Source organism: Pristiophorus japonicus, chromosome 13 (genome assembly GCF_044704955.1).
Source record: "Pristiophorus japonicus isolate sPriJap1 chromosome 13, sPriJap1.hap1, whole genome shotgun sequence".
In the NCBI taxonomy this organism is placed as follows: Eukaryota; Metazoa; Chordata; class Chondrichthyes; family Pristiophoridae; genus Pristiophorus; species Pristiophorus japonicus.
This window is the reverse complement of record NC_091989.1, coordinates 30,280,123-30,297,023: the sequence shown is the minus strand read 5'-3', so window position 1 is coordinate 30,297,023 and position 16,901 is coordinate 30,280,123. Positions and strand designations below refer to the sequence as shown.

Here is a 16,901-nt window from a genome sequence, read left to right as displayed (position 1 = left end):
CCAACACTTCATCATTCAACCAGTATCACTAAAACAGATTATCTAGTCATTTATTTCATTGTTCTGGGACCTTGTGTGCAAATTGATTGCTTAATTTCCTCATTATAACAGTGACTACACTTAACCAAAAAATTTTTGTTTGTTCGTTCTTTTATTCCATTGCCACTCCCTATCATAGTAACCAGCCTACAAGGCAGAGACTATTCTGAGGAAAAATTGGATAAATATTTGAAACAGAGGAAGTTACAGGGTTCTGGGGGGGAAGTGGGATTTGTTTGAGATTGATACAGGGCTATGGGGAGAGAGCAAAGCAGTGTGATTAGTTTGGGATTGATGCAGGGTTATGGGGAGAGCAGGGTAGTGGGATTAGTTTGATTGCTAATACCAAAGAGTCGGCACAGACACAATGGGCTGAATAATCTCCTGTGCTTCAGCTCTCCTCTCTTCTAATTCTGTTTAATAAACAAATTCAGCCATTTAAATACCCCTCGGCTGATTTGCCAAAGTTTGCTGGATCTGATAATTGACACTGATTCAAATATTATTGGCTGTCATACAGATAACTGAAGCAATCAGACAAAATGTATATATTTGAAATATCTGCCTTGAAACCTGTCTCCTACTTGTAACCTTGGAAACAGACAAGCGTGCAATATTTGTATTGATTTAAGCTGATCTTTAAATTCTTTGTGCCAAATCCTGGAAAAGTAACCGAGTTCACGACACACGCCAGTATTAATGTGCAAATCGGTCAGAAAATTCAGGGGATTAGAGATATGCCCTGAGTTGTGAATCACCAGAACTTGCTGCTCGACTTGCGTTGCTCTGCAGTTTGCTTCACACGAACGGTATTTCGCCCTTAGCCTCCCTGTTATTTTTTTTAGAACTTGCTGGATTTTGCAAATTAATTGTCCATTAAACTCGCCGCTGAAAGTTAGGGCTCATAATTAACAATCTGGCACCTTTTTAACAATGTGATCATTGTTAAAGCAGTACCAATCAATCCCTCTGGTTCAGAAAGTAACAAACTGTCACATTCCTGCATGTGGTAAATTGTTAAGAGATTTTCAAAATTTCAAATTTCAATTTTTAAAATGTATTCTTCCTTTTCCTTTCTGTCTCTTTCCCTCTTTATTTCTCTTTCAGTAGCTGATTTGACTCTAATTCACCCTCCTTCTCTGTCGTTCCTCTGCTTCTCAATCTGTAAATCTCATTGGTCTCGGATGCCCCGTTGCACTCGCTACGCCGTTATCAGCTTGCACTCCCCGCAAGTTGCGGTGCAAGTTAAAGGATGCAGGAAAAAGTCTAACTAACGGCTAGTACCGTGAGATGCCCCGCTCCAGCAAGATATCTCTTTATCTATTGTAACTGATTTGAAGGAGCAGCTACTTGGAGAGAACAGCTTCATTTTTGTCCTGTAACTTTTTCAAATTCAATACTCGTGAGTGATGCCAATGCATTATTCACGAGGATTGAATCTGCACTTACTGCTGAAGTGACAGTGTGTCAGCACCCTGTTTTGGGAACCACTGCAATGTTGGATAACAGTGTTGTATCCTTCCAGGGTGATGCTTCATCGCAACAGGCATGCATTTTGTCACAAGTCGACTGTAACCACATTAAGGGATTGTGCTCAGAATACATCATAAATACAGTTCCATGTAAGTAGGACTGTAGCCTCTGCAGCATCAGACATAACTTAAACATTCGTTTTCAATTTTAGAATAAGCCATCTCTCATGGCAGTAGCCTATAATTTAGGTAAACAAAATAATGGGACTAAAGGTGAACAAGTCCCCTGGATCTGATGGCCTACATTCTCGGGTCTTAAAAGAAGTGACTGCAGAGATAGTGGATGCATTGGTTGCTATCAACCAAAATTCCCTGGAGTCTGGAGAAATCCCAGCGGATTGGAAAACTGAAAATGTAATGCCCCTATTTAAAGAAGGAGGGATAAGGGGGAGCCAGCAGATGTGGTGTATTTGGATTTCCAGAAGGCATTCGATAAGGTGCCACATAAAAGGTTACTGCACAAGATAAGAGCTCATGGGGTTGGGGGTAATATATTAGCATGGATAGAGGATTGGCTAACTAACAGAAAAGAGAGAGTTTGGGATAAATCGGTCATTTTCTGCTTGGCAAATGGTAACTAGTCATCATCATCATAGGCAGTTCCTCGAAGCGAGGACGATCTGCTTCCACGTCAAAAAGGGATGAGTTCACAGGTGTTTCAATGAAGGACCTAATATTCCAGATCCCGAACTACATCTTGGAGGTGGAAGATGCCTGTGCGTGGATTTTTTTAGCGTGTGATGGCTGTTGCACACCAGCCACCACTCAGGCTTGACAGAGCTAGTCCTTGATCCAGTGCCAAGGATTACCCACGATGACTGGAGACCAGCTCTGCTGCACGGACTGAGCGCGTACACATCTAGCAATGTGTGCTGGCCCATGCTGCCCCTGGACCCTCGCCTCTTCTGGGCCCCCGTCACTTCCTTTTATAAACTCTTGCTGCTCCTTTTCCCCTCCTGCTGTGCCTGCCCGCACTGCAGTCAGCGACCTGGCTTTGCAGCCGTTGCCCTCCTGCAGCAGCATGCGCTACTCCCTGTCGTGTCATGCCGCCGCACACTGCTCCCTCTGATGGCCCCGGCCTGCTCCATACCCCTACTCGCAACATTTGGCTGGCATCGGGTCCCACACGGCGACTGCAGCAAGACATGGAGAAACTATCGGGGTGCCACAGGGATCAGTGCTGGGGGCCTCAATTATTTACAATCTATATTAATGACTTGGATGAAGGGACTGAGTGTAATGTAGCCAAGTTTGCAGATGATACGAAGATGAGTGGAAAAGCAAGTTGTGAGGATATAGACAGTCTAAGTGAGTGGGCAAACATTTGGCAGATGGAATCTTGGGCCCAAGTTTCCACATGATTTGCGCCTGATTTTTAGGAGCAACTGGTGGAGAACGGACTATCTTAGAAATCGCAATTCTCCACATTTTTTTTTCTGCAGTTCTAGTCAGGTAGAACAGTTCTACTTTGGAACAGAATTTTTTCTTCAAAAGGGGGCGTGTCCGGCCACTGACGCCTGATTTGAAAGTTTCCACAGTGAAAACGTACTCCAAACTAAAGTAGAATGGAGCAAGTGAAGATTTTTGTAGAACTGAAAAAACCTGTTCTACACATTAAAAAATCAGGCGCAGGTTACAAATTAGGCGTCCAGAACGAGGTGGGGGGGGAGGGGGGGAAGGGAATTCATTAAATTCTACAATAAATCCTTATTTATACTTATACAAATATTATACAAATAAATCCAACCTGAATAAACATTTATAAGCAAAGAAAAGATTGAATAAACCATCTTCCTACCTGTGTGAAAGTGCTTCAGGCACGGAGAATTCTGCAGTCAGCCTGAGGCGCCCATTCTTCCCGCGGGGGGGAGGGGGGGGAGGTGCCCGTTCTGCCCTCGGGGGGTGGGAGAGGAGATGAGGCGCCCGTTCTTTCCCGCAGGAGGGGGGTGGGGAGGCGCCCGTTCTTTCCCACGGGGGTGGGGGTGGAGGGGAGAAGAGGCGCCCGTTCTTTCCGGGGGGGGGGGGGGGGGGGCAGGCGCCCGTTCTGCCCGTGTGGGTGGGGAGGGGAGAGGAGGCGCCCGTTCTTTCCCGCGAGGGGAGAGGAGGCGCCCGTTCTTTCCCGCGGGGGGGGGGGGGGAGGCGCCCGTTCTTCCCGCGGGGGGGGGGGGAGGGGAGGGGAGAGGAGGCGCCCGTTCTTTCCCGCGGGGGGGAAGGAGACAGTGAGAAGGCTGCAGTGAGATGTGCTGATGGCAATGTGCTTTTATTAAAAAAATGTTCAAAAATCAAACAGCTACAACGAACGACAAAAATGGCCGAGTGCCAATGTTTTTTTCGCACTGAGCATGTGCCAACGCTCCAACGCGCACGCGCAGCGTTGCCGGCAGGAAAAAAAACTAATTTTAATAGTACCCGCCCCCTCCCACTTACAAAATCGGCGCGAGAGTAGGCTCCGCCCCCCTGGGCGCCGCGCCAGGCAGACAAGGAGCTGCATAATGCTCCAGAATCGCAAGGTTTTTTTTAGGCGCGAAAAACGGGCGCTCAGCTCGGAGGGGCGCCCGTTTTTTATCATGTGGAAACTTGGGCCCATAATGTGGGAAAGTGTGAGGTTATCCACTTTGGCAGGAAATTTTTTTTAAAAATGCTGCAGTACAGCGGGACCTGGGGGTCATTGTGCATGAAACACAAAAAGTTAGTATGCAGATAGAAACATAGAAAATAGGTGCAGGAGCAGGCCATTCAGCCCTTCTAGCCTGCACCGCCATTCAATGAGTTCATGGCTGAACATGAAACTTCAGTACCCCCTTCCTGCTTTCTCGCCATATCCCTTGATCCCCCGAGTAGTAAGGACTTCATCTAACTCCCTTTTGAATATATTTAGTGAATTGGCCTCAACTACTTTCTGTGGTAGAGAATTCCACAGGTTCACCACTCTCTGGGTGAAGAAGTTTCTCCTCATCTCGGTCCTAAATGGCTTACCCCTTATCCTTAGACTGTGACCCCTGGTTCTGGACTTCCCCAACATTGGGAACATTCTTCCTGCATCCAACCTGTCCAAACCTGTCAGAATTTTAAACGTTTCTATGAGGTCCCCTCTCACTCTTCTGAACTCCAGTGAATACAAGCCCAGTTGATCCAGTCTTTCTTGATAGGTCAGTCCCACCATCCCGGGAATCAGTCTGGTGAATCTTCGCTGCACTCCCTCAATAGCAAGAACATCCTTCCTCAAGTTAGGAGACCAAAACTGTACACAATACTCCAGGTGTGGCCTCACCAAGGCCCTATACAACTGTAGCAACACCTCCCTGCCCCTGTACTCAAATCCCCTCGCTATGAAGGCTAACATGCCATTTGCTTTCTTAACCGCCTGCTGTACCTGCATGCCAACCTTCAATAACTGATGTACCATGACACCCAGGTCTCGCTGCACCTTCCCCCTTCCTAATCTGTCACCATTCAGATAATAGTCTGTCTCTCTGTTTTTACCACCAAAGTGGATAACCTCACATTTATCCACATTATACTTCATCTGCCACGCATTTGCCCACTCACCTAACCTATCCAAGTCACTCTGCAGCCTCATAGCATCCTCCTCGCAGCTCACACTGCCACCCAACTTAGTGTCATCTGCAAATTTGGAGATACTACATTTAATCCCCTCGTCTAAATCATTAATGTACAATGTAAACAGCTGGGGCCCCAGCACAAAACCTTGCGGTACCCCACTAGTCACTGCCTGCCATTCTGAAAAGTCCCCATTTACTCCTACTCTTTGCTTCCTGTCTGACAACCAGTTCTCAATCCACGTCAGCACACTACCCCCAATCCCATGTGCTTTAACTTTGCACATTAATCTCTTGTGTGGGACCTTGTCGAAAGCCTTCTGAAAGTCCAAATATACCACATCAACTGGTTCTCCTTTGTTCACTTTACTGGAAACATCCTCAAAAAATTCCAGAAGATTTGTCAAGCATGATCCCCCTTTCACAAATCCATGCTGACTTGGACCTATCATGTCACCATTTTCCAAATGCGCTGCTATGACATCCTTAATAATTGATTCCATCATTTTACCCACTACTGAGGTCAGGCTGACCGGTCTATAATTCCCTGCTTTCTCTCTCCCTCCTTTTTTAAAGCAAGTAATCAGGAAGGTAAATGGAATGTTAGCCTTTATTGCAAGGTGGATGGAGTATAAAAGCAGGGAAGTCCTGCTACAACTGTACAACGTATTGGTGAGACCACAATTAGAGTACTGCATACAGTTTTGGTCTCCTCATTTAAGGAGGGATATACTTGCATTAGAGGCAGTTCAGAGAAGGTTCACTAGGTTGATTCCCGAGATGAAGGGATTGACTTATGAAGCAGATTGTGCTTCTACTCATTGGAGTTCAGAAGAATGAGAGGTGATCTTGTTGAAACATAGAAGATACCGAGGGGGCTCGACAAGGTAGATGCAGAGAAGATGTTTCCATTCGTGGGGGAACTAGGGGGCATAGTTTAAGAATAAGGGGTCACCCATTTAGAACTGAGATGAGGAGGAATTTCTTCTGAGGGTTGTAAATCTGTGGAATTCTCTGCCCCAGAGAGCTATGGAGGTTGGGTCATTGAATATATTTAAGGTGGAGATGGACAGATTTTTGTACGATAAGGGAATGAAGGGTTATGGGGAGTGGGCAGGGAAGTGGAGCTGAGCCCATGATATTAAATGGCGGAGCAGTCTCGAGGGGCCAAATGGCTCCTGCTCCTATTTCTTATGTTATGTTGTCCCTCCGCAAAGTGATTTACCTCACTCCAAACATCACCGGTGCCTCGATCGAATGCATAGATATGGAGAATGAAAGCTTGAGAATTGCTATTAGAAGCGAGTGCGTAGTTTATTCTTCAACCTTTCAAAATCATTTTCTGCCTGGGCTGATCAGACCACTTGATTGAGCTTCATTTTGCGGGTTAATCAGTTAATGCCGAGGCGTTGTTGCCGGATAACCGAGGAACATTTAGCCATGGTAGACAAGTACATGATGGAATTTACCTCCAGTTCAGGTCCTGATCCAAGTACAAAACCTGAACCATACCATTTTATTAGGTTTTAGTCTCAACTATCAACCCTGCTTTTTAAACTGGGTTAATACATTAGTGACAGTTGAAATGTTTTTCCCATCTCTGACTAAAAATGACTATCTCAACAATGTATGCAACGATATAACCACCAGTCCCTGTCAGAATGGAATCTACCAGTTGTTGGAATGTGGCACATTTCAAAGGGCATGTCTGTAAACTTGGATATCTTTTGTTGGACTGCAGTGCTTCTTTGGGTAGGCCATTTAGTTCGCATTCCAGACACGAGACTCCCTAAGCAACTGCTCTATGCGGAGCTCCTTCATGGCAAATGAGCCAAAGGTGGGCAGCGGAAACATTGCAAGGACACCCTCAAAGCCTCCCTGGTGAAGTGCGACATCACCATTAACGCCTGGGAGACCCTGGCCGAAGACTGCCCTAAGTGGAGAAAGTGCATCTGGGAGGGCGTTGAACTCTTCGAATCTCATCGCTGCGAGCGTGAAGAGGTCAGGCGCAGGCAGCGGAAGGAGCGTGTGGTAAATCAGTGCCACCGCCCCCGCCCCCATCTCCCGGCGAATATCTGTCCTACCTGTGACAGGGTCTGTGGCTCTCGTGTTGGACTGTTCAGCCACCAAAGAACTCACTTTAGGAGTGGAAGCAAGTCTTCCTCGATTCCAAAAGACTGCCTATGATATGATGTTTCATATATGATTAATTCCAACATGGACCACGACTTATGTTTGTTCCTGCTCCTTCTCAAATCATGTGCACAAGTTCCTTTATGTAGCATACCCTATCAACTGAGAGGTAATGGACCATTTGGTACTAAAGAAAAATACTGCAATTGCTGGAAATCTCAAATAAAAACAGAAAATGCTAGAAATACTCAGCAGGTCAGGCAGCATCTGTGGAGAGAGAAACAGAGTTAACATTTCAGGTAGATGACCCTTCATCAGAACCCATTTGGTGCTATTGGTTTTGGCTACAAAGTATATGTCTGTTTGCTTGACTATGCAATCCCATTTGACAGCACTTAATCTCCTTTACAAGCACTTGCTCCATGGTGCCATCTCATTGCGAGCAGGTGAACTCAAAACTATTGTCATTGTCACACATTCAATACTGAACACCTTTCTGTCAATTCAGCACAGGGCAAATATAAGAACATTGTGATCCATACCCTAATAAACCTTGTAAAAAGTACTATTCAAAGGGTACCACACCTTAACCTTTCAACCTTAACCAAGGCTGCCCATTTCCACCACCATTACATCGCCCGACTCCGCCCCTACCCCTGCCTCAGTTCATCTGCTGCTGAAACACTCATCCATGACTTTGTTATCTCTAAACTTGACTATTCTAATGCTCTCCTGGCGGCCTCCCATCTTCTACCCTATATAAACTTGTGCTCATAACTCGCTTCAAATCGTGTTCACCCATCATCCCTGTACTTGCTGACCTACATTGGCTCCCGGTCTGACACGCCTCAATTTTAATATTGTCATCCTTGTTTTCAAATCCCTCTGGTCTCACCCCCTCCCTACCTCTGTAACCTCCCCCAACTCTACAAGCCTTTGAGATCTCTGCGCTCCTCCGATTCTGGCCTCTTGTACATTCCTGATCTTAATTGCTCCACCATTGGTGGCCATGCCGTCAGCTGCCTCAGGCCTAACCTCTGGAAATCCCTCCTGAAGCCTCTCTGTATCTCTACTTCTCTCCACCTTTAAGATGCTCCTTAACACCTCCCTTTTTGACCAACCTGTCCCAATATCTCCTTCTGTGTCTTGTCACATTTTTGTTTAACAACACTTCTGTGAAGTGCTTTGGGATGTTTTACTATATTAAAGGTGCTATATAAATGAAAGTTGTTGTATAGACTGTGCCTGAAACTCGAGGATCGCTGGAGCCCTTTCCTGGCATATTTTACAACTCAAGCACCCAATATATAGCCCCAAATCAACTGAAAGGTCAGACCGAGACCCCTCCCAGTACCTCACAAAGGTAGACAGGACCTTTCATATCACCTCACTGAGCCAAATCACAGAGACTCAACAAATCCCAACCTGCAATGTGTAGTTCCCAATGGGTTGCATACAATATCAAATAACCGTAAACATATCCATGTATAAACAGTATATACAGTGTGACAAAACTATACAGTGATTTTACAAAGTATACTTGTCAGTCTCTTGTCGTGGTGTGCACAGGGAATGAAACCCAGTGTCGTCTTCAAGTGAAGCAGGTTTCCCGAGCTGGACAATATATGGGCCAGAGCGCACAGATCTAATTCAGTCCCTATTTTCAAGCCATGTATTCTGGCCAAATTTGTGTAAACTATTTTTATGATTTCATATTATTTATAGTTATGAAGCAAAATGTATCGTAATTTCCGAAGTAGAGCTGTTTGGAACATTTGACTTCCTCTGCAGTATTTATTGAGGAGCTGGGCGATGCTTAACCGAGCTCTACAGCACCACCACTGAGAGGAGGCTTTACAACATGACAAGTTTACATAGGCAGTTTCCATTCGTTTTTATTATTCGTTCTGAGAAGTAGGCATTACTGGCAAGGCCAGCATTTATTGCCTATCCCTAATTTCCCTTGAGGTGGTGATGAGCCGCCTATTTGAACCGCTGCAGTCCTTGTGCTGAAGGAACACTCGCAGTGCTGTTAGGGAGGGAGCTCCAGGATTTTGACCCAGCGATGATGAAGGAACGGTGATCTATTTCAGGATGGTTCGTAACTTGGAGGGGAACTTTCAGGTGATGGTGCTCCCATACATCTGCTTCCCTTGTCTTTCTAGGTGGTAGAGGTCGCAGGTTTGTGAGGCGCTGCCGAAGAAGCCGTGGTAAGTTGCTGCAGTGCATCTTATAGATGGTACACACTGCAGCCACGGTGTGCTGGTGGTGGAAGGAGTGAATGTTAAAGGTGCCAGTCAAATGGGCTGCTTTGTCCTGGATGGTGTTGAGCATCTTGAGTGTTGTTGGAGCTGCACTCATCCAGGCAATTGGAGAGTATTCCATCACACTCCTGACTTGTGCCTGGTAGATGGCGGAAAGGCTTTGGGGAGTAAGGAAGTGATACACTTGTCGCAGAATACCCAGGCTCTGACCCACAGTATTTATGTGGCTGGTTCAGTTAAGTTTCTGGTCAATGGTGAGCCCCCCTGGATGTTGATGGTGGAGGATTCAGCAATGAATATCAAGGGGAGGTGGTTAGACTCTTGCTTGTTGGACTGGTCATTGCCTGACACTTTTATGGCATGAATGTTACTTGCCACTTATCAACCCAAGCTTGAATGTTGTTCAGGTCTTGCTGCATGCGGGATGGACTGCTTCATTTTCTGAGTAGTTGCGAATGGAATTGAACACTGCAATCATTAGCGAACATTCCCACTTCTGACCTTATGATGGAGGGAAGGTCATTGATGAAGCAGCTAAAGATGGTTGGGCAAAGGACACTGCCCTGAAGAACTCCTGCAGCGACATCCTGGGGCTGGGATGATTTACCTTCAACAACCACAACCATTTTCCTTTGTGATAGGTATGGCTCCAGCAAATGGAGAGTTTTCCCCCTGATTCCCATTGACTTCAGTTTTATTATGGCTCCTTGATGCTGCACTCTGTCAAATGCTGCCTTGATGTCAAGGTCAGGCACTCTCCCCTCACCTCTGGAATTCAGCTCTCTTGTTCATAAGAACATAAGAAATAGGAGCAGGAGTAGGCCATACGGCCTATCGAGCCTGCTCCGCCATTCAATAAGATCATGGCTGATCTGATCATGGACTCAGCTCCACTTCCCCGCCCACTCCCCATAACCCCTTATCCCCTTATCGTTTAAGAAACTGACTATTTCTGACAAATTTATTCAATGTCCCAGCTTCCACAGCTCTCTGAGGCAGTGAATACCACAGATTTACAACCCTCAGAGAAGAAATTTCTCATCTCTGTTTTTAATGGGCGGCCCCTTATTCTAACATTTAGCCCTCTAGTTCTAGTTTCCACCATCAGTGAAAACACCACTTGGAAGAAGCACTGAGGGTAGCAAGGCCACTAGCCATCAGGTCCAGGGGATATATCTGCTTTTAATTATCTTACTGAGTACCACCTCCTTTGTGATTGTGTTAAGTTCCTCCCCCCCCTATAGCCTCTTGACTAATGTTGGAATAATGTTGGAAAGTGTGAGGTCATGTACTTTGGCAGAAAAAAGTCAAAGACATTGTTATTATTTAAATGGAGAAAGATTGCAAAGTGCTGCAGTATAACGGGACCTGGGGATACTTATGCATGAAACACAAAAGGATATTATGCAGGTACAGCAAGTGATCAGGAAGGCCAGTGGAATCTTGGCCTTTATTGCAAAGGGGATGGAGTATAAAAGCAGGGGAGTCTTGCTACAGCTATACAGGGTATTGATGAGGCCACACCTGGAATACTGCGTGCAGTTTTGGTTTCCATATTTACGAAAGGATATACTTGCTTTGGAGGCAGTTCAGAGAAGGTTCACTAGATTGATTCCGGAGATGAGGGGGTTGACTTATGAGGAAAGGTCGACTAGGTTGGGCCTCTACTCATTGGAATTCAGAAGAATGAGAGGTGATCTTATCGAAACATATAAGATTGAGGGGGCTTGACAAGGTGGATGCAGAGAGGATGTTTCCACTGATGGGGGAGACCAGAACTAGAGGGCATGATCTTAGAATAAGGGGCTGCCCATTTAAAACTGAAATGAGGAGAAATTTCTTCTGAGGATTGTAAATCTGGAATTCGCTACCTCAGAGAGCTGTGGAAGCTGGGACATTGAATACATTTAAGACAGAAATAGACAGTTTCTTAAACGATGAGGGGTTGTGGGGAGCGGGCGGGGAAGTGGAGCTGAGTCCATGATCAGATCAACCATGATCTTATTGAATGGCGGAGCAGGCTCGAGGGGCCGTATGGCCTACTCCAGCTCCTATTTCTTATGTTCTTATAGGAGGGTGGGTATCATTTCTGCTTTGTAGACCATGAGCTTGGTGCCGGGTTTGAGATCCTGATCTTTGAACACTCTTCCTCAGGCAGCTGAAGGCTGCACTGGCACACTGAAGGCGGTGTTGGACTTCGTCATCGATGTCTGTCCTTGCTGATAGTAGGCTCCTAAGGTATCCTATTTAACACGGTGGTAGTGCAACACAACACGATGGAGGGTGTCTGTGCGGTGATCACTGCTACCAATTCTGCCATGGACAGATGCATCTGCGACAGGTAGATTGGTGAGGACGAGATCGAGGAGGTTTTTCCCTCACGTTGGTTCTCTCGCCATCTGCTGCAGGCCCAGTCTGGCAGCTATGTCCTTTAGGACTCGGCCTGCTCGGTCAGTAGTGGTGCTACCGAGTCACTGTTGGTAATGAACAGTGAAGTCTCCCACCCGGAGTACGTTCTGTGCCCTTGCTACCCTCAGTGCTTCTTCCAAGTGGTGTTCAACTGATTCATCAGCTGAGGGAGGGCGGTAGGTGGTAATCAGCAGGAGGTTTTCTTGCTTATGTGACTTCATGAGATCCGGAGTCAATGTTGAGGACTCTCAAAGCCACTGCCTCCCAACTCTATGCCCAGGGATGGTGATGGAGTAGTCTGGGACATTGGCTGACAGATATGATTGTGAGTGTGACTATTTCAGGCTGTTGCATGACTAATATGTGGGACAGCTCTCCCAATTTTGACACGCCCCCAGATGTTAGTGAGGAGGACTTTGCAGGGTCGCCTGGGCTGAGGGTGCAGTTGCCGTGTCCGAAGCCAGTGCCGAGGCCGGGTGGTTCGTCTGGTTTTATTCTTCTTGTTTTCTGTAGCGATTTGTTACAACTGAGTGGCTTGCTAGACCATTTCAGAGGGCAGTTAAGAGTCAATCACATTGCTGTGGGTCTGGATTCACATAGGCCAGATCAGGTAATGGCGACAAATTTCCTTCCTTGAAGGACATTAGTGAACCAGATGGGTTTTTAACGACAATCCGGTAGTTTTCATGGCCACAATTACTGACGCTCACTTTTTATTCCAGATTTATTTAATTAAATGAATTTAAATTCCACAGCTGCCGTGGTAAGATTTGAACTTGTGTCTCTGGATTATTAGTCCAGGCATCTGGATTACTTGGCCCATAACTTAACCACTATGCTACCATTCCCATTTATAAGTTTATATCAATAAAATTGCTTAGGCTCAATAATGGTTCAGGAGAGATTACTAAGTATTACAAAATATTTACAGCTTAGTAACAGTCCATTCGGCCCAACAAGGCCATGCTGGTGTTTATGCCCCACATGAGCCTCCTCCCACCCCTCTTCCATCTAACCCTATCAACATATCCTTCTATTCCTTTCTCCCTCATGTGCTTATTTACGTTTCCCTTGAATGCATCTATGCTATTCGCCTCAACTACTTCCTGTGGTAGCGAATTCCACATTCTAACCACTCTTTGGGTAAAAATGTTTCTCTAAACTTCCTATTAGATTTATTAGTGACTATCTTGTGTTAATTGGCCCTAGTTCTGGTCTTGCCTTCAAGTGGAAACATCTTTATGTCTAACCTACCAAACCTTTTCATAATCTTGAAGACCTTTATCAGGTTGTCCCTCAGTCTTCCCTTTTTTAGAGGAAAGAGTCCCAGCCTGTTCAATTATTCCTGATAGGTATAATCTCTCAGTTTTGCTATCACTCTAGTAAATCTTTTCTGCATCTTTTCCAATGCTTCTATATCCTTTTTTTTTTATAATATGGAAACCAGAGCTGTTCACAGTACTCCAAGTGTAGTCTAACCAAGGTTCTATACAAGTTTATCATAACTTCTCTGGTTTTCAGTTCTATCACACTCTATGAACTCCGGTGTTATTTGCTTGTTTTTATGGCCTTATTAACCTACATTGTTACTTTCAGTGATCCGTGTATCTGTACCCCCAGATCCAGTCTGTTCCTCTACCCCATTTAGACACTTATTTCCAAGGAGTATGTGGCCTCCTCATTCTTCCGACCAAAATGTATTACCTCACGCTTACTATATTGAAGTTAATTTGCCAATTACATGCCCATTCTGCAAGATTTTCTATTGAATTTCAAAAAGATCCGTTCTCTGTAAATAATTTGTGTTTGTTCAGAATGCACAGATGTGATTGAAAGCTCTCCAGTAATTGTGGGCTAAAAAATAACCTGTCACTGCCCAAGTTTTTGGGAGAGGCTCAGACCTTCAAGTAAAATCTTCATTAAAGCCATTAAAAGACACAAATGACAATACGATAGATAAATATAATCATATTTTGAGACAAGAACTTTATTTTGTTTTATTCAAACTTTTACTTCGGACAAGAGAGATTTCAGTTACTGAGAAAAATGGTAGGTGAACATTTATAAAGAGATTTTAAGCCACTTGTAACCTGGTGGCCAGATTGCACAATCACAGTGAAGACTTCATGTAGACAAAACCCATTACAAAGGTGGATATTGGAATGTACAATGAAAAAAAAAAGTTGACACGAAAAGGGTTACAAAACACATCAACAGGAAGTCAAATTGTGCAAAAACAAAGTGAGCACAGCTGAAAGATTTTTAGTTATGTTAGATGTATTCTCCTTTCAAATAAGTAAGCCATTTAAAACTGATTTTCTCCTCCTTCTGTACAGGTATCTACACGTCTTACAAAACCTTTTTGCACAAGGACAAGGCACTTATTAAACGACTTTTAAAGGTAAATCATAATTGTTTTAATGTGTGAGAGGGCAGGTCAATGATCTCGGTTTGTATCATGAATTCTTTTGAGAAGATATGAGAACGATATTATTTATTTATTTCCCTTCCCTCCCTAGCCTCGAGGGTGCTGAGGGCAATTGTGCTCCCATCACTGTGTCATAGAATCATAATTTACAGCACAAAAGGTGGTCATTCAGCCCATCATACCGATGCCAATTCTTTGAAAGAGTTGTCCACCATTCGCCTGCCCTCTCTCCCCCCTCCCCTGCCACCATACCATTTTAAATTGTGCTTTTTCAGATATTTATGCAATTCCCTTTTAAAAGCTATTATGAATTCTGTTTCCATCATTGTTTAAGACATTCTGTGAAAACCAGGGCAACATTTTCATTTAGTATCTCTGCCATTTCTTCACACCCACATGAAGATTTATTTTTCCATCTCATAGGTCCTACTGTATTTTTAACTATTTTGGTTTGTTTTTGTTTTGTGTGTCTAGGAAATCCCTGCCATACACCTTCTTGGCCTTGCTAATCTGCTTCTTTGCTTTGCCTCTATATTTTCTATATTCTGTTCCATTATTAGCTCTAGAATTGTTTTATGGCTTTGTAAGTCTCAACTTCATTTTATTTGCTCCATTCATCTAAGGAAGTCTAGCTTTTGCTGCACCCCATTTATTACATATGCAAATATGTCTTGTTTGTACCTCAATCATCTCCTGTTTGAAAGTTTCCCATTTTTATCCACTGTTTTATCTGCCAACCTGGATGTAAGAGCTAAATGCCAGAGGAGTAAATGTCCTTGACATCAAGGCAGCATTCAACCAGGTATAGCACCAGAGAGCCTGAGCAAAACTGGTCAAAAGTGGGGGGTGGGTGCTCAAATGGAAAACCCTTCAGTGGCTGGACTCGTACCAGAAGAAAAGGAAGTTGGTGTGGCTTTCACCACCCAAGAACATCACTATGGAGTCCTTCAAGGAATCATCTTGGACTCGACCATCTTTAGCTGCTTCATTAATGACCTTCCCTCCATTATAAGGTTCGGAGAGGAGCTGGTCTCTGACCATTCTATAGCATTCAGCTCCATTCACAATCTGCCAATGATGAAGCAGCCCAGGACCTGGATAATATCCATGCTTGAGCTGACAAATGGCAGGTAACATTTGCACTGCATAAGGGCCAGGAAATAACTATTTTGAACACCGGAAAGCCCAGCTACTGCTACTTGATATTCAATGGCACCACCATCACCGAATCTCCCACCATCAAAATTTGGGGATCACCATTGATCAGAAGCTGAACTGGGTCAGCCATATCTACACCATCACTGCAAGTTCAGAGCAAAGCCTAGGTACTCTGCAACAAGTGGCTCACCTCCTGACACCTCAGCTTCTACCAGGCTCAAGTCAGAAATGTGACTGAATACTCAGCACTCACCTTGATGGATGTAGCAGCATCAACGCTCAACAACATCTAGGAAAGATCAGTTGCTTGACTGGTGCTCCTGCTACTAGACTGAATATCTACTGCCTCCACTACTGGTGCTGTGTGTACAATCTAAGCAAGATTATTTCAACAGCACCTCCCTCTCCTGCATGCTCTAACACTTAGAAAGACTAGTGCAACAATATCATGGGACTGCCATTACCTCAAAAGTTCTCTAGATATATTCCTAACTTTACATTACCTAATTTCTTCATTTACATTACTTCTACATTACTTCATTTCCTACCACTCCATCCAGCACTACCTCCTTCTTGTTGGACTAAAAACATACTCATCTAGAAAGTAGTCCTCGATGTAACGTCGAAGCCCCTCCTCATCTTTGCTGCTTAGATTACTGTTACCCTAATCTATTTTTGGATAACTAAAGTCACCTTTTTATTATGTCTTCTTTATGAATTTTATTTCTAATTTGTCTATATATTTTTTTTGCATTTTGTTTCTGCTTTGTACCATTCTTTTAGTTGAAAAAAAATCCAAATAGAGCAACCGTTCATTATATTAAGGGAGAGTGAGAAAGGAGAATGTATGATTGAGTAGACTGGGTCTTTACTCGTTGGAGTTTAGAAGGATGAGGGGTGATCGTATAGAAACATTTAAAATAATGAAAGGGATAGACAAGATAGAGGCAGAAAGGTTGTTTCCACTGGTCAGGGAGACTAGAACTCGGGGACACAGCCTCAAAATACGGGGGAGCCAATTTAAAACCGAGTTGAGAGGAAATTTCTTCTCCCAGAGGGTTGTGAATCTGTGGAATTCTCTGCCCAAGGAAGCAGTTGAGGCTAGCTCATTGAATGTATTCAAATCACAGATGGATAGATTTTTAACCAATAAGGGAATTAAGGGTTATGGGGAGCGGGCAGGTAAGTGGAGCTGAGTCTATGGCCAGATCAGCCATGATCTTGTTGAATGGCGGAGCAGGCTCAAGGGGCTGGATGGCCTACTTCTGTTCCTAATTCTTATGTTCTTATTATGTTCTTACGGCTAAGGAGATAAAGGGCCATGGAGAGAAAGCAGGAAATGGGTACTGAGGGAATGATCAGCCATGATCTTATTGAA

At 44.5% G+C, this 16,901-nt stretch overlaps 1 protein-coding gene across 9 annotated transcripts in view; it reads left to right on the top strand.

Moving 5' to 3' along the window:
- The window catches only part of dennd6b (DENN/MADD domain containing 6B), a 170,043-nt gene that overhangs the window by 116,885 nt on the left and 36,257 nt on the right, over window positions 1-16,901 (top strand). For all 9 annotated transcript variants that reach the window (XM_070897302.1, XM_070897301.1, XM_070897305.1 and 6 more), the window contains one exon: window positions 14,274-14,338. In XM_070897302.1, the coding sequence (XP_070753403.1) occupies window positions 14,274-14,338 (65 nt within the window). The remainder of the gene's footprint in view (window positions 1-14,273; window positions 14,339-16,901) is intronic.